At 57.3% G+C, this 20,713-nt stretch overlaps 2 protein-coding genes across 3 annotated transcripts in view; both read right to left on the bottom strand.

Moving 5' to 3' along the window:
* Positions 1–244: 244 nt before the first annotated feature.
* AK1 (adenylate kinase 1) lies at positions 245–8,498 on the bottom strand. Of its 2 annotated transcripts, XM_006102082.3 has the most exons (7): positions 8,415–8,498; positions 5,759–5,797; positions 4,219–4,254; positions 3,879–4,042; positions 3,148–3,264; positions 715–906; positions 245–485 (listed from the first exon to the last, which is right to left on the bottom strand). In XM_006102082.3, the coding sequence occupies exons 2-7, from the start codon at positions 5,763–5,765 to the stop codon at positions 417–419; spliced, it is 585 nt and encodes a 194-aa protein (XP_006102144.1). In that variant the 5' UTR covers positions 5,766–5,797; positions 8,415–8,498; the 3' UTR covers positions 245–416. The 2 variants fall into 2 exon arrangements, with proteins under 2 accessions (XP_006102144.1, XP_006102142.1); XM_006102080.2 differs by lacking the exons at positions 5,759–5,797; positions 8,415–8,498 and adding an exon at positions 4,583–4,655.
* A 4,560-nt stretch (positions 8,499–13,058) lies between these two features.
* Positions 13,059–20,713, bottom strand: part of ST6GALNAC6 (ST6 N-acetylgalactosaminide alpha-2,6-sialyltransferase 6) — an 8,022-nt gene continuing 367 nt past the window's right edge. Inside the window, exons 2-6 of the mRNA XM_023743518.1 lie at positions 20,659–20,700; positions 19,092–19,271; positions 18,126–18,532; positions 15,104–15,211; positions 13,059–14,434 (exon numbers count right to left, since the gene is read on the bottom strand). Of these exons, the coding sequence (XP_023599286.1) occupies positions 14,245–14,434; positions 15,104–15,211; positions 18,126–18,532; positions 19,092–19,271; positions 20,659–20,700 (927 nt within the window). The 3' untranslated portion in view covers positions 13,059–14,244. The remainder of the gene's footprint in view (positions 14,435–15,103; positions 15,212–18,125; positions 18,533–19,091; positions 19,272–20,658; positions 20,701–20,713) is intronic.

Raw genomic sequence — 20,713 nt, 5'->3', positions numbered from 1 at the left:
AGGACCCTGCCTCGGTCACCCTGGACCCCCAGGCCTGGCACAGCCCGGGCCCAGCATGCCCTACGGAAGGAGGAGTCCTGGGCCTTCCACCAGAGCTAGGGAGGGGCGGCTGGCTGAGGGGGGCTGAGGGGGGCTGAGGGGGACCGAGGGGCTGGGGAGGAACAGGGGCTGGGGACTCAAGGCCGGGCGGCCATCCCACATAAATCAACCCCAGTGGAAGCAAAGAAAAAGGAGTAAAACCGAATGTCCTCGGAAATTCCTTTAGTGCTCAGCTGTCCGTGAAAACAGGATAAAGTGGCTTCCTCTGTCTGTGCTCCCGCCGGGCGGGGTGGAGGCGCTGAGCTCAGGCCAGGACTCCTGAGTCAGGACAGGGTGGGGCTGGGCTCTGAGCTGGGGAAGGGGCTCCGGCGGCGTTGCTACTTGAGGGCATCCAGGTGGGTGCAGACCTGGGAGAAGACGCTGTCCACGGAGCCTTCGGCGTTGACCTGCAGGGAGACTGGCGGTGAGCGGAGACGCCGTGGGCTGGGCGGGCCCCACCCCCGGAGGCCCGGCCTGGGTCGGGAGTCCAGCGGCCGTGGGCAGCAGCCCCTCATCAAACCAGTGGGGAAGCCACGGCCCCGGGAGGACGGCTGGCCCGAGGTCCCAGCAATTGGACGCCCAGCCAGGAAAACAACCCAGGTTTCCTAGGGCTCCCTCGGCCTGCAGGGGGCGCACCTTGCGCACGATGCCACGTTTCTCATAGAAGGCGATGACGGGTTCCGTGGCCTTGTAGTAGGTGTCCAGCCGCTTCTTGATGGTCTCCTCGTTGTCGTCCACGCGCCCACTGGTCTCTCCACGCTTCAGGAGCCGCTGGGTCATGGTCTCGGGGCCTGCGTCCACATACAGCAGCAGGGTGGGCTGTCCGATCTGTGGGCGGGGCACCAGTCACAGGGGCCTCTTTCCTGCCCACCCGAGGCCACCTCCTCCCCATCTTCCCACTTCGGGGGGCCCCACTTGAGATCCACTCGGACATTCAGGACAGCCTGACAGACCCTCCCAAAACCAACCTGCCCTGCCATCCCTCTGCTCAAACCTCCTCCGTGGCTCCCCAGTGCCCTGGGGAGAAAATGCAAAGTCCTTCCCTGGCCTAGAGGGCCTGCGCCGCTGGGCCCTGTGCCCCCTCCTCATCGCGTGCTGCTCACCCCTTTGCTCTCCTGCTTCAGCCACACTGACTGGAGTCTAGGCCGGCTCTCATCACCCTCCTCTGTGCCAGGCCTTTGCACATGCCAGGAGCCTCCCAGGAACCTCTTCCCTCCATGCCAAGGGCTCACCTTCAGATTTCACCTAAAATCTCATTCCTCTGGCGCAGCCCCCCCAGATGCCCCCCCCCCCCCCAGGCTCTTCCAGGCCCTTTACTCCTGCCCTCAGCACCTCTGGGAGGGCCTCTGGTTGTTTACTTAACATCCCTCTCCCAGCCTGGCCCGAGGCCCGAGCGCAATGGGCTGTCTCACCCCAGCAGGCCTGGATAAGGACTTGACAGAGGAACCAGGGCTAAGGGAAGGGGTGAGGGGCCACTGAGCTCTGGGAGGTTCTGAACAATGTCACTGTCACTGGGATGAGTGTTTCATCACAGGAAGACTGGGAAGGGCAAGAAGAAATAAGGTTCACCATCTTCCTTTGGTGAGGACCTGGCGCCCCCTGGTGGCCAGAGTCAAAAACACCAGGTGCTGGGCCCTGTGCAGAGCCAGGCGCCCACGCCAACACCCACAACAGCCCCAGGAGGGATGAGAACTTTCACTAACCCCATCTTCCAGACGGGGCTTTGAGGGCCAGAGGTGACGTCACATGGCTGGTGCCTAGGTCCATGGCCTCCCAGTCTTTGAAGGAAGCCCAGCCAAGCCCCATTTCACAGATAGGGAAACTGAGGCCCAGATCAGGGTAGACACTTCCCTGAGGTCTTGCAGCCAGTTAGAGGGCAGGACATACAATATGCTGCCTCTGGATGTGGCTCAAAGCGATGGAAGCCTAAAGATGGCCCCTGTCTCACAGAGTTGGGGAGTGGGGACGAGGGTCTGGTCCCGCCCCCAGCCCACTGGGATGCCCAGTCCTCCTTGCAAGGCCTGGAAGGAGTCCTCTGCCAAGAAGCCCCCAAGCCCCCCGTGTCCCCTTAATGACCTCTCCCACCTTGGCACTTACAGCGCCTCTGCTTCCCCCATATGGCATATAACACCAAGAGGTATGGGTGTATGTGTGTATATGTGTGTGCCATGTGTGTGCATGTGTGTGCATCTCTGTGTATAGGTGCACTGAGTCTGTGTATATGCATTGCCTGAGGTGCATGTGTGTACACTGCCAGATGTGTGCACATGTACACAGGCCTGTGTGCATGGGTGCATATGCCTGTGGCTTCCTGCACACACATGTGTGTCTATGTGTTTGTGCGCCTGTGTGTGCATGCACATGCCTGTACATGTGTGTGTTTGGGCAAGATGCTCTTGCCCTGTGGACACTCATTCCTGGTGGGCACTCATTCCAGGCAGCTCAAAGGCATCGTCCTCAAGGCCCACTCTCTCCAGCCAGCCTCCCGGCGGCCCCTGGAAGGAGACTGGACTCTCCCCCCGGGGCATCCGAAGCCTCCAGCCAGGCCTGAGCCTCCCTCTCCCACATCATCCCCAGTTGCCCTCTCCCAACAGCTCTGTTCTCTCTACACGAGCCTGACCCTTCCAGCCCTGTCCATGCTACTCCCTGCCCCTCCAACCATGTGCTTACACTGAAGAGTACATTCTCTGTAATCCTCATGCTGCCCCACAAGGCAGCTGGGCCCCGTCTATCCCCATTTTGCAGATGGGAACACTGAGGTTCAGAGAGGCAGAATGACAGCCCAAGGCCTCGAGCAGCTGAGCTGGGACCGGAGCCTGGCCTCCTCAGCCTGCTGCTTCCCATTCTTCTAGACTTTTTCTTCTGGATTTCTAGACAGAATCCCAGAAAGCGCTTCCCTGGTTCCCTCCTTCCCCAGCTCCCATCACCCACAATCTCTCTCTCTCTCTCTCTCTCTCTCTCTCTCTCTCTCTCTCTCTCTCTCTCTTTCTCTCTCCCTCCATCATAGCAGCCTCTGCCTGACTGCCCCTGTCACGGATCCTGAAGACCATCCACCAGGTTGTGCCTTACCCGCTGCTCAAACTCTTCGCCCTGCTGCACCTCCCGAGGGTAGCCATCGATCAGGAAGCCTTTGGAAGTCTCCACCTTGGCCATCATGGCGTCTCGGAGCATGTCCAACACTGTCTCCTGCGGGCACAGCAGAAGGAGGAGCGGCCGTGAGCCCCACTTCCCCACCCTCCTCTGGGGTGCGCTGCCCCACAGCTGAAACGCCCCCTGTGCGGACAGCTCCCAAACCAGCCCCCTCAGGCCTCCCTGGACCGTGGGGAGGCGATGGATGGCTCAGGTCCTGCGTTCAGCTGGGCCCAGAGGACACAGCGGTGAACACAGCAGGCCTTCCCTGCCCTCAGGAAACTCCATTATCAACTTCCAGGCATGACACAGCTTGTGGGCAGAGAAAGGGGCTACTGGAGTGTCAAGTTAGGGGGTCTGAGCCCAAACCGGATGAACCAGAAGGTCTGAAAGCTGAGAAGGAAAACCATTCCAGGCAGGAAGGAGTATGATGAGATTGAGGGGACAGAAAGGCCGGGCTGGTGGAGGGTGGAGGGCTCAGCAGATCAGAGTCCTGGAGGCTCTTGGGAGCTTCGGGAAGAAATTGTGTGCCAAGGGCAATGGGGACCCACAAAAGGGTTCAGAGCCAGGGAAGGTCATGGCCAGCCTCGCCAGCATGTCATGGGCTTTGCTGGCTGCCGTCCACTCAGGGCCACCATCACCCCCGCCCCCGCCCCGTGGGGCCCACTCACCAGCGGCACCAGCTGCCCCTTCTCCATGATTTCCGACAGCATCTTGCCCCTGGCCGAGCCCGAGCTGACCTCGGCCCGAAGGAGGTCCCCGGTGGACAGGTGGGTGTAGCCGTACTTCTGGACAATCTTCTCACACTGGGTGCCCTTCCCCGAGCCAGGCCCGCCTGCAAGCGCCCACCCGTTCAGAAGCCCTGAGGAACGGGTCCTCCGCGGGGACAGGGTGGGCCCGGGTCACCCATCGAAGGAGGGGCAGAGCCCAGGGCGCATTCCCGGCCCCGGCTCCCACCAGGGCCTGCACAGACCCCCCTGCTAGTGCCTCGCCCGCCTGCCCTGGACTCACCCACCACGAAGATGATCTTGGTTTTCTTCAGCTTCTCTGTGGGGGAGAAAGGGGGGCAGAGCTCAGTCACTCGTACGACACGTGATGGGCAGCACCTCTGACCCCAGGCCTGTGCTGGGCCTGAGGCAGAGGGACCAGCAGCTCACCCTCCTGTCGGGGAGGCAGACAGGTCACAGCCCAGAGTGGGTGCTGATGGCGAGGGGAGCTCAGAGACTGGGACAGGTCGGGGGAGAGAGGGCGGTCCAGGCGGAGGGACCAGCAGAGGCAAAGGCCCGGAGGCCACAGGCAGAGGCCGTAAGAGTGACCCTGAGGGGCTCGAGTCACCCCCGTCCCTGTGGGAGGCTGGGCGGCGGCTGCGGGTCACCTCTAGCCTTGGAGTCTTCCTCGCTGCGGAGGTTTCCCGAGGAGCAGCAGCCACCCATGGATCCGTTCTGCTGTGCCCCCTGCCCTTCCCCTCCCAGGCCCTGGCCTGCCCATCGCCCGCCTTCCCTGGGCGGTGTGAGTGCGGAGTTGGCAACCACAACATATGTTGCCCTGGAGACAGTTGCCGGGGAAGAGGGCTGTGGTGGGCATATGGAACCCTGGCCCAAAGGGGAGGCCGGCTTCCATTTCAACCTCTGCCTCACCACCCTGAGGACTCAGCAGCCCCACAGCCCCACCCACAGAGGGAAACTGAGGCCTGAAGAGGCAGGGCCCGCTCTCGGGCTGCCAAAACCCGGACTGGAAGCTGCCCCTTCCAAGCTGCTGCCTTCCCTTCCTTGGAGCAGGACTGGCTGAGAGGCTGGGAGAGAGGTCCCTCCCCTTTCTGCCCCCCTCTCCCCAGTCCAATGGGAGGTGAGCTCAAAGCTCCCAGGGCTTCCCAGCCCTGGGCCAGGAGCTGTCAGAACTTCTCTCGTGGCTTCCCGCCAGCTGCCCGCCGTGTGACGGGCACAAGCCTGGGTGTGTGGGGGGGAGGGCACAGCCCAGTGGTGGCTGACGTTCAGAGCCCCAGGGGTGGACGGGTGACCACTGGTTTCAGGCAGCCGCAGCCAGGCCGGCTGGGTTCCTTTAAGAACTGCCCAGGCCCAGGCTCAATGCCAGGGATGGGAGGGTTGGTGCTGCCAGGAGACAGGCCAGCTGGGCTCTCAGCCCATGACTCCTTCTAGGCGGGCCCATAGGAGCCTGGAGGGCCCAAGAGCCACCCCCTGGACAATGGGGCAACTCCGTCCCTGAGAGGGGCATTTGCACCCTTGGGGCCTCCCCTCACCAGTGCCCGCCCTCTCCAGAAAGAGGCAGGGATTCAGCTCTAAAAATACCGGCGTAGGAGGTGAGCTGTGGGGTCCTCGGGAGCCCAGGAGGCCCCGTTGCTTCTAAAATTAATCTTGAAGCTGGCACATCCCATGAGAGGCCCGAGGCGGGTGTGGGAGCTCCCAGGCAAGCCCGGTCTGGCAGCCCCAGAGCCGCCTCCAACCCCTCCCAGAGTGTCTCCCCAAAGTGCACCCCCTTAGCAGGTGGGCAGACTGAGGCGCAGGCAGAGAGCAGGAGAGAGGAGCCTCCATACCTTCCATCCTGCCGAGGTCCTGGGAGTGGAGTCAGCGCTCTGCAAGATAAGGCGCGGGTGGGGCTGGTGAGCGAGAGTTCTGTCCAGCCACAGCCACAGCCGCAGCCGCAGGTGTGCCAGCCTGGCTTGCCCCCGGAGAGGGCCGCTGGGGGCCGGAAGGCCCAGGAGGCTGGGTGACCTTGGGAAAGTCATCTTTCTTCCTTGTGCTTCCATTGCCTCACCTGCCAAGGGCAGCAGCCCCCTCCCGCCCCACCAGCCACTGCGGAGCTGCTCTCCCAAGTCCCAGAAAACAGGGCGGGGTCCTCTCCAGGCACCTTGACAACGCTCCCCAGGGCGGAGGGGCTCCCCAGGGCGGAGGGCGGGGAGAACTGCCAGGAGGGGGAGAGGGACAGGAGCTGTGTGTCCTCATCTCTGAAGGGGTTTGGAAGAGGATGCTCAGAGGACACGGAAGTCTGGAGGGAGGAAGCTGCGTTCACATAGAAACCCCTGCCTCTCACCCCCTGGAGGACCTTGCTCCATTGCCCCCGTATCCCCCCAGCATGGAATCAACCCCAACCCCTCCTGGGACCCCACCACTTCCACAGCCCCCAGGGACCTCCCTCCCCCTCCCCTTCCCGTCCGTCTCTTCTGAATTGCTGCCTATACACCTGTGGCCTTCACCCACCAGCCCTCCCCAAGGCCACCTGCAACCATCACAGCCACTCTTGCCTTGTGACTCCTGACCCTTGGCCACCATTCCTCCTGCCTGAGACCTCACCTCTGACCCCTACTCTACCCTCTCACTATTGGCTTCCTGGGACCCTCCATCCTGCCCAGCCAGCCCAGGTCGCTCTTGCCAGCTTCGGAGACCCTGCCGCCTCTGGCAGCCCGGCTGTGTCCAGCTAGAAGCCCTTCTCTCACACCCGCCCCATCCTGCATGAGCACCTCCCACCCTCCTGCTCCTGATCCTCTGATCTGTGTCCTCGTGGCCACTTCTTTGTTCCAAGCCGGGGCCAACCCAACCTCCATACACACCGGCCCATCTGTAGGATTCCCCCACAAGCTGAAGACCACATCACTCTCCTGCTTAAAACCCTTCCATGTGTGGCCACTCAGCTCCCAAGATAAAGCCTCCCTGCAACTTTATCAGCTGCTGCTTAAACTGAGCTCCCTCTCCCACCGAGGCCGTGTCCCACCGCCAGGCCCAGCTCAAGTTGCACCCAATGCCCCAATGCCCTTCCCTAAGGTGTTCATGTTTAGGACTCACTTCAGGTGTCACCTCCTTCAGGAAGCCTTCCTGGACTCTACCCTCCACTCCTACACTGACAGGTACCTCCTCTGAACGTCCCCTGGCATCATACAGCCACACACCACACACCACACTCTATGGGACCTCTCTGTTGTCGGCCCGGGCTGGTCAGAGGGCCGGGGCCTCACTCCATCCCCAGGGCCCTCTTGGGAGGGAACTGAGGCTTGAAGAGGATAGACCTGCTCCAGGGCCTGGCTAGGTTCCAACCCAGGGCTGCATTTCCTGCTGCTCTGGGCCTAGCACCCAGTAGGTCCTTAAGCAGCTGCCTGTGGGGGCCTGAGTTAGCCTCTTCCCTGCTGAGTATGCTGAAGGAAGAGCAGTAGCTGCCAACACTGCTCGGCAGCTGGTCGGGGGGGGGGGGTCCCCTAGGCCAGGAACAGCCTGCAGTGACCCCATCCTGCCCCACCCCCTCCAGTAACCTAAGCCCCACTGTCCTGCTGGAACCTGCCACCTCCTTGGTCCAAAATAACTTGGGTCGTGAGGAGGCCTCGCAGAGGTCAGGGGTCAGGATAGGGTTAGGTTACGGGCTCAGCACCCAGGTCTTATTGGGCCCCTGGATCAGGGCCGCAGTGACTCGGTATGTAACCGGGTGGTCTGCCGAGGGGTCTGGAGAGCGGAGCCAAAGGGACAGAGACTTAACCTCAGTCTCGAGGCGAGTCCAGGGGCAAGACCAAGGTCTCCCGTCTCTTGACCAACAGCAGCCATTTTGGTGGCTGGCAACCAACTGGGGTTCAAATCCCAACCCCATCACTCAGCTGTGTGACCTTGGGCAGCGGTGTCCCCTCTCTGGGCCTGCACCCAGGCCCCGTCCCCCTGCTGCTGCGGAGTCCTGAGTGGGTGGCTGAGCAGGACAGGCCCCTGTGCTGCCGAAGGGATCCCACAGGGCCCCTGCCCTTTCAGAAGCTGGGGCAGGGGGCCAACACCCAGGGGCCTCCTGTGCCCAGCACTCAGAGTGATGTAACAGGACAGTCCACCAATCACAAAGGCTGCCCCACCCAGGTCCTTGGGGCGGGGAGTCAGGTCACAGCCCCCTCCCAGGGCCCCAGCCGGGACATGCCAAGGACAGGAACCTGGGGCCCCAGGGGTATGGGCTGGGACAAAGGGGTGACTGTCTGAGGCTGGGAAGGGCTGCAGCGCACACACATCCACAAAGAAGCACCGAGTGCGGCGCGCACCCCCGAGCAGCGTCTGGGGGGGTGCAGACAGGCAGACACACGCAGGGCACAGCCAGGGACGCACGGAGCCCCGCGAACCCCGAGGAGACCCTGGCGCGCGCCAAGGCGCATTCCCCAGGTGCCTGCGCTTCCCCGCCCCCCGCACGGGCGCGTCCCCCCACGCGCGCAGACGGACACATGGGCACACACCTACCTGGGGGTGGGGTGCGGGTGGGCGCTGGGGCCAGTGCGTGCCCTGCCCGTCCTCGCCAGCCACCCGCCCGCAAAGGCGACTATTTATAAGGCTGTCAGCAGCGCGCGGCATGCCGGGAGCCAGCTCCGTGATCGCAGGAGGGAGGGAGGAGGGGGGAGCGCAGCCGGGAAGGAGGGGGCCGGACCAGAGCGGAGCCCTGATGGGAGATCGAGCAGGACTGGCGCCCTCCCCTGCGCGTCCCACACGCGGGGCGCTCCACCGCACTGACTGTTCCCGAGGGTTTCCATTCCGTGTCACCCCACTGCGCCCACATCCCTGCAGGGGGTGGGACCTGGCTTCCCTGGTGACAGCGGGGGAAACTGAGGCCCAGGGAGGCGTGGCTCTTTGCACAAAATCCCACAGCAAATTGGTAGCAGGGAGAGGCCAGACCAGGGAGGGAGGACTGAGGCATGGATGCTGGGGCTTCGCTGGCCACGCCAGTCCCCAGCCCCTTCTCAGACCTGCCCCGAGGCCCCTGGGCCAAGGCCCACCCGGAATGGGAGGGGTTCCAGGAACTCCTCTGGGACACAAACTCCCCAGGACCCCAAAGACCATCCACAAAACCATCTCCCAGCTGGTGGTTGTGTAGATTATTAAAAACCCTAGTCCTGCCCTAGCCGGTTTGGCTCAGTGGATAGAGCGTCAGCCTGCGGACTGAAGGGTCCTGGGTTCGATTCCGGTCAAGGGCACACGCCCGGATTGCGGGCTTGATCCCCAGTAGGGGGCGTGCAGGAGGCAGCCAATCAATGATTCTCTCTCATCATTGATGTTTCTATCTATCTCTTCCTCTCCCTTCCTCTCTGAAATCGATAAAGATATGTTTAAATAAATAAATAAATAAATAAATCCCAGCCCTGCCAGGCAACCCCCAACGAGGCGAGCCGGAGGATGTGGCCATTCAGAACGCTGTATTCTGTCTGCGGATGGGGGACCGGGACGGTGGTCCTGAGATAAGAACAGCGCCCCCTAATGCGCACTCACTGTGGGCCGGTGCCGGGCAGAGAACACGGGCCGCGGGCCGCGTCTGCGAATCCTTAAACATGGAGGACAGGGAGTTCACACTGCAGGTGAGCTTGTGTTTATCCGTGGAGACTGACACGGAGCTGTAGGTGCTCAACAAGGTAGCAGGGACCAGGACCACGCAGCTTCGGAACTCAGGGACTTGACCGCTAGGACCACACCACAGGGGGGGGGGTTAAATTTAGAATTTGTCTTGTAGGCACTAGGGAGCCATGAAAGGTGTTGCAGTAGGCACTAGGGAGCCATGAAAGGTGTTGCAGCAAGAGAGTGAAACTACCCAGAGAGAGAGACCGTTTGAGATGGGTAGTTTCTTAGACACCGGGAGGCTGGGAGCTAGTCCCAGCTCCGCCACCTGTGACATCAGACAAGCCCCTTACTCCTTGGGACCTGAGCTTCCCCAGCTGTGGGAGGGGCAGGTGCTGGGCCGGAGGGTCTGCCTTCCAAGTTGTTCAGAGACCCCCCCAAAGCCAGAGGCGGCTGTGCACAATGGCACCACCTTTGGGGAAAGCAAACTGATGAAGTCAGTCAACAATCTACACATGCAGGGTCATATGTGTCAGAACGATTCCTCGAAATTCTTTCTTTGCGCTTTAACATCTCTGGCGTGTGCTCTCTTATCATCACATCGATGGCATCTCGAAGGGTGTGCACATGACGCCCCAGGGGGAGGTGGGACTTGTGCACTTTCTTAAAGGCTTCCCCATGCTTTTTTTTTTTAAAATATGACGAGCATCTGTTATTTTATATATAAAACACTTTAAACACAGATGCACCTTGAGGACATTATGCTAAGTGAAATAAGCCAGTCACAACAAGACAGATACTGTATGACTCCACTTACAGGAGGTACTAACGTCACCAAACTCATAGAAAAAGAAAGTAGAAGGATGGTCCCCTGCGGCTGAGGGGCAGGGGAAGTGGGGGTTGGCGTCCAGCGGATAGAGAGTTTCAGATCTGCAAGATGAAGAAGTCCCGGAGTTCTGTTTCCTAACAATGCACGCACACTTAACCCCGCTGAACTGCACTCTTAAAAATGCTTAACTGGTAAATCTTATGTGCTTTTTGCCACAATGAAAAAATAAATTTAAAAATTGTAAAAACCTATTTTAAGTACCTGTTTTAATTATTTCTTTTGCACATGACCTATGGATTTTCTATCAATCCTGGAATATTGAAGCTTCAGGATTTTTTTCTCCGCTCTAAACTAAAGAAAGAAAAAAAGGTGGGAGAGAGGAAGAGGCAGGGAGGGATGAAAGAGGGAATGAAGAAAGGAGAAGATGGAAGGGAAAACAGAAGGAGGGGAGGGGAGGGGAGGGGAAAGGCAGAGAAAGAAAAAAATCGCATGGGGAAACACCTGGGAGGTTATACCCTAGACCAGCGGTTCTCAACCTGTGGGTCGCGACCCCTTTGGTGGTCAAATGACCCTTTCACAGGGGTCGCCTAAATACATCCTGCATATCAGATATTTACATTATGATTCATAACAGTAGCAAAATTACAGTTATGAAGTAGCAACGAAAATAATTTTATGGTTGGGGGTCACCACAACATGAGGAACTGTATTTAAAGGGCCGCGGCATGAGGAAGGTTGAGAACCACTGCCCTAGGCTGTTAACAGGGAACAGGACCGGGTGACGCCCTCCCTTTTTATCTTATATCATTTGTATGGCTAAAGTTATAACAGTAAAAAAAAAACCCTAAAAATATAACCATATAAAATGAAACCAATTTTTAAAAACACTTTACAAATATTCTGGTTTAAGAAAGAACTCCCAGGCTAGAAAATGAGCCAGCATCGGGGGATAAAGCTGGGTCGGCCTCACTCTGAGTGTCACAGGGAGGTGAGGGGCTGCGCAGGGGGCCTGGCTGGGCTGCTGAGCATCTGCAGGAAGCAGCGGGAGTGGCCCCTCCGGGAAGCACCTGCTGGGTTTGCAGCTGGTGGGAGATGCGGCCAAGCAGGGGAGGGGATCACAGGGCTGAGGGGGAGACACAGGAATGCAGCGGGCTCTGAACCTCAGCTGAGGAAGTGGAAGAGGCTTTGTCTTGGCCACAGCGGGGAGCAGGTGAAGGGTTCAGAGCAAAACAGGACGGTGATGAGGTGGGCTCAGGAAGATAACTTTGACAATGAGTATACTTGTCTGGGGGGGGGGGCCCTCCGAGGGGATGAGTTCGTAGGGTTGAGGACTAGGCCCCAGACCTCTTGCCTTCACCAAAGTCCTACCTCCTGATGCTAAACCGAACTTTCGGAGGGTCCACCCCAAGCAACCCACCTTCTCTTGAGGCACTGCTGGGTCTCCCTTCATGCCCACCCGAGGGCGGGCAGATCCCCGGAAGCCTCTGCAGAGCCAGAGCGCGCCGTGTTCCATATCTCCATCCCCACGCAGGGCCTGAGCTCCCCACGCAATGACTTCCCACACGCCCACCACCACTGCCGTGGGCCCCGTGACGTCCCAGCCTCCTGCCTGTCCCACTGCTGTCCAAGCAAGAATGACCTCTCCAAGCAGGGCTGGCACTCATGGCCTTTTGCCATCTGGCCCCAAGTGGCTCATCTCCCACGGCTCCCGCCTCCCTGCCTCCTGGGAGAGGCTGTGGGTCCCACCAAGGCGCTATCCTTCGGGCCATTCTTCCCACCTGACATCCCTCCCTCTTCAATTGCACCTGATAGAGCGCCTGGCACGTGGCTACTCACTAGAATGTGTACGTGAATTAGGCGAATGCAGCGCGCCCTTCTCTCCTCCCCGCGCCCCGGCCCCCCATCTGGCTGGCCCGGTGCCCAGGGAGAGCTCTCTCCCCGTCCCCAGCAGGCCGCCTGCCCTTGTCTCACAGTCACCCTTTGTTAGGCCTCTGCTCCCAAGGTATCTATCTGCCTAACAGGTTGTAATCTCCCAGAGTCACAGACCCCCTTCCTCCTGCCAACCTGGAGTTGTAAACAAGGCCTTTCACTCAACTGCTGCTCACCACACCCTCCCAGGGCTGCAGCCCTGCCTGGCTCCTGCCTGCTGGGCCTGCAGGAAATGTGGGCTCCCAGCCCTCAGCATCCCCAGGCCCTTGAGCCAACCTCTGACCCACCGCCTGCCCTCTCCTCCTGAATCCTGTCCGGGCCTCCTCTCCTCCCCATCCCCATCCCCACCCCCATCCCCAAACTCTGCAGGACGCTTCCTCATCTCCCAGGCCTCAGAAGCATGTCACCCACCCTAAAGCCCTCTCGCAGCGTCTGCATCATCGTCTTTGGAGCCCGTACTCCCGGGGTGGCCTCCCTAGGGCCTGAGCTCCTTGGGAGCAGTGTGTGGTCCTGGAACTGGGCTCGGAGAGGGCAAGTGACTTACCCAAGGTCGCAGAAGCAGGGGGAGGCAGGACTGGAAAAGCCAGATGGGCTTGGCTTGGGAAACTCGCACCTCCCCAACCCCCTGAGCTGCCAGCTCTCCCCACAAGCTGCAAAGTGCATGACTCACTGGCCAGCTGAAAAAGCTGGCGGTCCTGCTTGTGGGTGAGCTCCCCACCTGGAGGGCCTGGGCCCTGTCCCAAGGCGGCCCAGAGCCCAGGGCCAGAGAGCCCAGCTCGACGGGGACACACGGGAGCTGGAGCTGGAGCTTAAGTGCATTTATTCCTGTACAAATCATTACAAAACCAAGTCTGGGGGAGTCACCAGCCCCCACTCCCCACCCCATGTGCAATGGCTTGTGCCGGCCTCCTCCTCCTCTACCTGGCCCCTCCCATTCCGCAGCCTCCTCCAGGAAGCCCTCTGGTCTTCCCTTCCAGGCTTCAGAAGAGCAAGGGGCAAACCCACCCCGCTGAGGCCCAGCAATAAAGTGCCTGATACAGAACGAGGGGGGACAGGACCCTGGCGACACAGCTCCCGGCCCCCCCAGAGAGCTTTCCCAGGCCCAGCTGGAGGGAGACTCAGGTGACTCCAGCAGCTGCAGGCAAAGGGGCTGCTTGAAACCTCAGTTGGGCTGGGGTCCCCCCTGTCTCAGCCCCAAAGGCTCCTCCAACAGGTGGACAGCCTCACCGGGGAGAGTTTGCACAAAAATACCCTCATCTCCAGGAAGAGGTGGGGAAGGGGACCCCAGGCCCTAGGGAGCTGAGACCCCCAGCAAGGGGTAGTGGCCGGCGGGGCCCAGTGTTATGGAGGACGGACCCAAGGCAGTAGTGGGAGAGGTGGGAGGGGGTCGAAGACTCCACTTAGAACCTGACACGGGCAGAAGGATGCCAGAGAGGGGGACAAGGGATTGTCCAAGGCCACTCAGGGCAGAGCCAAGACTGACACCGGCCCCCCACCTCCAGGACCCTCCAGCCCCCAACTGCCCCAGCCTGTGACCTCCATTCACCTCCCACTCCTCATGCAACCTTTCTTTGTGGCTCCGGGAAGTGAGGGGCCAACACCAAGTTCCCAGGTCCTTGGAACAAGACCCCACTGTCCCAGCCAATAGGAAATGATTTGGGGACCATCCTGAGGCTCTGAACCAAGGCCTCATGGGAAAGGACATGTCCTTGGCCTCCTATTACTCAGAAATACCCTGATTGACTATGCTCAGACCCTGATTGAACACGTTTCCTGACACCCCTGATTAAGCACACAGAAGCCCAAATCCCTGAAGGCCAGGAGGTCTCCCAGGCCCTGACCGGCTGGAGGACACACCCTCTTCAAGGCCCTGATTGGCCAGAAGACACTCCAGCCAGCCTTCATGGGCCAGGAGATGGCCCTCGGTCGAGTGGCTGGGCCAAGAGCCACTTCTCCGGTGTCCCTGGTGAGGGTCACAGGCAGGGCGGCCTAGGTCCAGGAGGGATGGGAGAAGGTGATCCCGTACAGCTGGGCCCAGGACGAGAAGACCCTCTTCTCGGTGATGAAGCGGTGGTGGTTGCCCTTGCGGCTGTGCTCATTCTGCACGTAGGTGACACACTCGTCTGGCCCCTTGGGCTCATAGTAGTGGTAGGGCATGCGCTGCAGGCGGGACCGCTGGCTGGGGCAGAGCAGAGGTGTCTGTGAGGGCAGGGTGGGCACTGGCGGGGCCCTTGCCCTTTCCCGCCCCTGACCTGCCGTAGGACCTTAGTGGGGAAATACCTGCCCCTCCCTGGGCCTCAGTTTCCCCATCTGTAAAATGGGTATAGGGTGGACTAGGTTTTTTGACTTCCAAACTTCGTTTTTAATGCTGTGGATCTTTTCATGTCCCTGAGAGGGTGGCAAAGCCGGGTAGAGGTAAGGGCTCTGGAACTTGACCCCCACCCTTTACTATTTGTGGGACCTGAGACCACTCACAAAACAACTTTCCTCATCTATGAAATAGGGAGAATAACATACCTATCCCTTAGAACCACTGTGACGAGTGAATAATAAATATGGTCACGCTTGGGGCATGGTCAGCACTCAGTCAAGAACAGCTGTCACCTCTTGGGCTTTGCATATAGTAATAATAATAATGATAGTTATTATTAATACACAAACTCTGGACTGGCTGAGGTGTGTGTGTGGGGGGCGGGGGGGTTGGCGCTGAGGCAGCTCTAAGGAGCCCACGTCTCTGCAGAGAGCCCGAATACCATCAAACAGAGAATCTCAAAGGCCCCCCAGCCCAGGTTTCGGGCCCCCGGCTCCATCCCATGGCAGTGGCTAGCATTGTCCTGGAGGGGCTCACCTGCAGTAGTCGGGGGGGACCATGCCATAGACGTGCACATGGTCACACAACTCCACCGCGATCACCATGGTGAACCAGCCCGTGCTCAACCACGAGTGGGACTTTTCCCTGGGGGCAGAGAGGGAGCGTGATGAGGGGCAGGCAGGCAGGGGTGGGGCGGGCAGGGAGGAACAGCCAACCACCCAGTTTCACAGAACTCATCCCCCTACTTCAGTCACCCCCATCCAGCCCACTGGGGGAGCACGGGTTTGCTGGCAGGGGGGCTGTCTGGGGAGAGGTGAGGGGTGTGGAGAGAGCTCCTTTGAGGGAAAGAGTAGGAACAAGGCATGCTGGGAATAAACTTCTGAGGACACTGGTCAGGCCTGGGTAGGCCAGGAGTGACCATGACCACAGAGCATGCTAGCCGCAGCTGTGCCCATGCCAGGAGCAGACTCCCATGGGGAGACGAAACAGAGACAGTCATGCTGGAGGGACAAGTTCAGAGCAAGGCATGAAGAAGTAGCTAAGAGCCTAGAGCCGCAGTTTGCCGAGCCGCAGTTTGCTGACCACTGGCCTAGAGCCATGCTGTCCACTACAGTGGCCACATGTGGGCACGTGTGAGCACTTGACTCGGGGTTGAGATGTGCTGTGAGTGTAAAACACACACTGGATTTCTTAGTGTGAAAAAAGAATGTGGAACGTGTTGCTGATGATGTTTTATACTGATTACATGCGAAGCTAAAAAATATTTTGCATCTACTTGGTTGAAGGTGGTTCTTTGAAAAGAAAATAAACCTCTCGCAAGGCTGACAAAAAAGAAGAGAGAAAAGACACAAATTACCAATATCAAAATAAAAGAGAACATCATCATAGACCCTGAAAACTTTAAAATAATAAGAAAACCACAAAAAACAACCACATACGTGACAACTTTCATTGGTTCTCAACCTTCCTAATGCCGCGACCCTTTAATACAGTTCCTCATGTTGTGGTGACCCCCAACCATAAAATTATTTTCGTTGCTACTTCATAACTTTAATGTTGCTACTGTTATGAATCGTAATGTAAATATCTGATATGCAGGATGTATTTTCAGGGGTCGCGACCCACAGGTTGAGAACCGCTGACTTAGATGAAATGGGCTGATTTCTCGAAAACACAAACCAAAACTCACCGAAGATGAAATAAGTAACCTGAATATCCTATAACTATTAAGGAAACTGAATTCATAGTTTAAAATCTTCTGGGGGAAAAAAACAAAACAAAACACTGCTCCAAGCCCAGATAGTCTCACTGGCCAATTCTATCAAACATTTAAATAAGCAATGACACCAATTCTACACCATCTTTTCTGAAAAATAGAAGAGGAAACATTTCCCAATGCATTTATGAGGCCAGCATTACCCTGATACCAAGATCAGGCAAAGATAGTACAAAATAAACCACAGACCAATATCTCTCATGTACGCAGATACAAAAATCTCAACAAAGTATTAGCAAATCCTATCCAGCAATATGTAAAAATAATAATACACCACTACCAGCTGGAGTTTATTCCAGAAACCAAGGCTAACTCAACATTTAAAAATCAGTCAATATAGTCCACCATATTAACAGTCTTAAAAACAAAACAAAACTAGTCTTTTTTTAAAAAAGTCTTGATTGATGCAGAAAAGTGTTTGATAAAATTCAATATCCAGTACTGATAAAAACAAACAAACAAACAAACAAACAAAAAAAACTCTTAGGAAACTAATATGCGAAGGGAATTTCCTCAACCTAATACTTGGCTGCACCTGTCCTTGCCTGTCTCACCCTGGAAGAGGTGAATATAGGTTCAAAACCCCATAGCCAGCTTCATATTCAATGATGAAAGACTAAACGCTTTTCCTCTGAGACTGGGACTAAAGCAAGATGTCTACTCTCGTCACTTCCAATACATTTCAACGTTGTACTGAAAGTTCCTAGCCAGTGCAATAAGGCAAGAAAAAGAAATGAGGCACACAGGTTAGAAAGGAAGGAGTAAAACTGTCCAATAAGTAAAGTTTAGCAGGATTACAGGATATAAGGTCACCACACAAAAATCATATTTCTAAATATTAGCAAGAATAATTGGGAACCAACATTTTAAAAAATATCATTTATGTTAGTTCCAAAATTTTAAATATTTAGGTATAAATCAAATAAAATATGTACAGGATCTATATGTTGGACATATTGAGTTAAATAAAATATATTGAAAATAATTTCAGCCACAGCTGGTTTTCTCAGTGGTTAGAGTGTTGGCCCATGGACTGAAGGGTCTCGGGTTTGATTCATGGTCAAGGGTATATATCTTGGTTGCAGGTTCGATCCCTGACCCAGTCGGGGCACGTGTGGGAGGCAACCACTCAATGTGTCTCTCTCATATTGATGTTTTTTCCTCTCTCTCCCCTTTCTCCCTCCCTTCCACTCTCTCTCTAAAGATCAATGGAAAAAATATCCTCAGATGAGGCTCAAAAAAAATAGTAATAATAGTTTCACCTGTTTCTTTTTACCTTTTTAGTGTGGTTACTATAAAAATTTTAATTATGTATGTGACTTGCATTATATTTCTATTGGATGGCACTAGCCTAGCTTACCTAAAGCAGGACTGGAAATGATGTATATTTAGAATAGAGCATGCTGGGAGCATCGGTGTGCCTAAAGCAAGAAGTGCCAGGAATAGCCAATACTTTCCAGGAGGCACGCTCCGGGGAGCTCTCCTAGAAAGATGCTAGAAATGACTGTGCAATCTTAGAGAAGAGCATGCTGGGAACCCTTCTTCCCTCAGAGCAGTGAGTGCTGGGAGAAAGCCCTCCTGGGAAGATGGGGTCATGCAGAGCATGTTGGAAATGACTGGGGTTAAACAGGAAGAGAACTCCCCCAGAAAACCTGACCAGAGGTGGCCGAGAAGTGACCACACCCTCAGAGCAGTGCTTGCTGGGAGCGACAGGCCCTCTGCACAGAGCATGCTGACGAAGAGCAGAGGGCTGGCCAGAGGGGGCAGGCAGAAGGCTGGTACCTGTCCTTGCCTGTCTCACCCCGGAAGAGGTCATCAAATTGGCGCATGCGGCCGGGAGAGACGGCGTAGGCCTCCATGTTGGGGAACACCAGGCCTGCCCTCTGGATGATGCGCACAAGGCTGCCCTGGGGCTTCTGCATCTTGTTCGGGGGCCCCCAGAAGATGAACACGGTTTCGGGGGTCCGGTTGACAAACTCCTGGGGCCTCTTCAGGACACGGTAAACACTGGAATGGGCCACCACGCGGAAGGTGGTCTTGTTGCCCACATCTGCGGAGTAGCCCGTGGTGGGCGCGTCATTCATGCGGATTGTGCACTCGGCCCGTTCAATCTCAGGACCCAGCTTGGTGCCCAGCAGGTGGCTGGAGCTGGTGACAATCACACACTGGTGGCACCGGGAGGGCAGTGTCTGGGGGAGCAAGGAAAGTCAACACTTGTCACAACCACTCTCTGTGCCAGGCCCTGGGCTCTGTACAGTGAGGCCTCCAGGAGGCCAAAATAATTATGCCCATTTTAAAGACAGAGAAACTGACGCCCATTCATTCAACAAACGTTCATAGCAAGCTGGCTAATGGTCAAGTACGCAGGACAGAGCAACCAGCAAAAGAGACCCCACTCCTGCCTTCGAGAACTCATGGTTGGCCTGGCCGGTGTGGCTCAGTGGTTGAGCATCCACCCACAAACCAGGAGATCATGGTTTGATTCCCGGTCAGGGCACATATCTAGGTTGCAGGCTCGATCCCCAGTAGGGGGTGTGCAGGAGGCAGCTGGTCCATGATTTTCACTCATCATTGTTTCTATCTCTCTCTCTCCCTCTCCCTTCCTCTCTGAACCAGAGCCTTGACTCCCATGGCCAACTCTTTCCTTTAGGAGGGATGGCGAGAGTGGAGAGAAAAAGAGGAGGGAGCAGGGGTGGTAGGCAATGGGGAGGACCACTCCCAGGGAGTTCCCCAAAGTAGCTGCCCTACCTTGTTGCCCAGAATGGGGACATAGCCATCGGTGATGCTCCACTTCTTGAGGTTGATAGGCCTGCGACTGCGGCCGCGCAGGGAGCCATAATGGAAGACCTCGTTGGCACTGTTGGAGCTGTAGAGGATGAGGATGGTGATGAGAGCAAAGAGGATCACGAACACTGCTGACCGCTGCTCCTGAGAGGGGAGAGGACTGGTGAGGTCCCAGCGACCGTGCAGGCTTGGCGCCCTGCCTCATTACCACCTGCAACACCTGGCTAACGCCTGCTCTTCACCCCAAACACTACCTCCTCCAGGAAGGCCTCCCACAACCCCCTGAGCACTGATCACGCTGCCGTGAGTTCCGCGGCTGGGACTGGGTCAGTCTCGCTCCCCACTGTTTCCCAGCTGTCAGGGTGGGGACCGGAGCATAGAAGGTTCTCAGAAGGAGGGTCTGCCGGATTGGACTGTATGTGGGTGTCAGAAGGCTTCCTCCAGCTGGGAGACAGGTGGGATAGTCCAATGAGAGGACCCAGGCCTTCCCCACACAGCAACTCTCCATACATGTTCATCGTTCCTTTACCCCTGGAGGGGATCTGCTCAGGGATTGGGCTGCCTGGGTAGAGAGTGCACCACCATGGGGATGACAGGGCAGGAACGTCATATCCAAATCGCCCACTGGAAGCTGTCTGTGCGGGTCTGCAAGGCTCGCTGAGCCTGTGGAACGCTCTGTGCTGGGTGTCCGTGTATTGTTTCTCAGCTCCAAGTTCACCCTTTTTGGCAGCTCTGTGAGAATGGATCTGGGCTCTTGGTTTTTTCCTGCCAGCTAACTGCATGTTAAGCTTTGTCGGTAGAGGGCGCGGGAGAGACACTGCAGGAAGAAAGGCCTTGACTTCCTGCTTCTGATGCTCTGGCTTCTTAGGCACATGCTTATCTCCAGCGCCCAACGCCCGCTGGGAAGCCAGCACCCAGCAGATTCCTCCAGAACCTGCAGTACCTGCCCTCAGGCAGTTTTGACCCTGCTGTGATCACAACCTCTCCAGAGTGGAGCTCAGTCACCCACCACCTGCAACATCCAGAGACCAGCAGCTCCCTCCCTGGAGCAGTTCTGCCTGGAGGCTGGGTGCCTCCTGGGTGGACTTGTGATAACGTCACCAGTGGGCACCACACTGAGTTCTCGGCCATCCAGCGGCCCATAGTGTGCCCTCCCCAGGAGGCCTGGATCTCAGCCCTGGGGCTGGTGGCTGCTCCTTGTACCTGCTATTCCTGTATTCCTTAGAGTTCCAATCCCTCATTACTCCTGCCCGATTATAGTTAATAACTCTTTACATTAAACTTGCCCTGTTCAAATTACTATGTGGGTTCTCTCTGCCGACTGGACCCAGACTGATACGCCCACATCACCCTGCCCCCAACCCTCAGGCTCTGCTGCAGTGGATTTCGGAAGGGGGTATGCAGGACCAGGCAGATAGCAGGTGCTCAGGAAAGCATGAATGAGTGGATGATGGGACACCCTCAGAAGGATGCTCACAACATTCTGTCACCTTTGACTGACCTCTGCCCCCTCCTCCAGACTCCCACTCACCTCTACCTCCCAGCCCGACCCCTGCACAGCATTCCAAGTCACCTTGGACCTGGGC

The sequence above is a fragment of the Myotis lucifugus genome, unplaced genomic scaffold (genome assembly GCF_000147115.1).
Source record: "Myotis lucifugus unplaced genomic scaffold, Myoluc2.0 scaffold_397, whole genome shotgun sequence".
NCBI classification, from domain to species: Eukaryota; Metazoa; Chordata; class Mammalia; order Chiroptera; family Vespertilionidae; genus Myotis; species Myotis lucifugus.
This window is presented reverse-complemented; position numbering and strand designations above follow the sequence as displayed.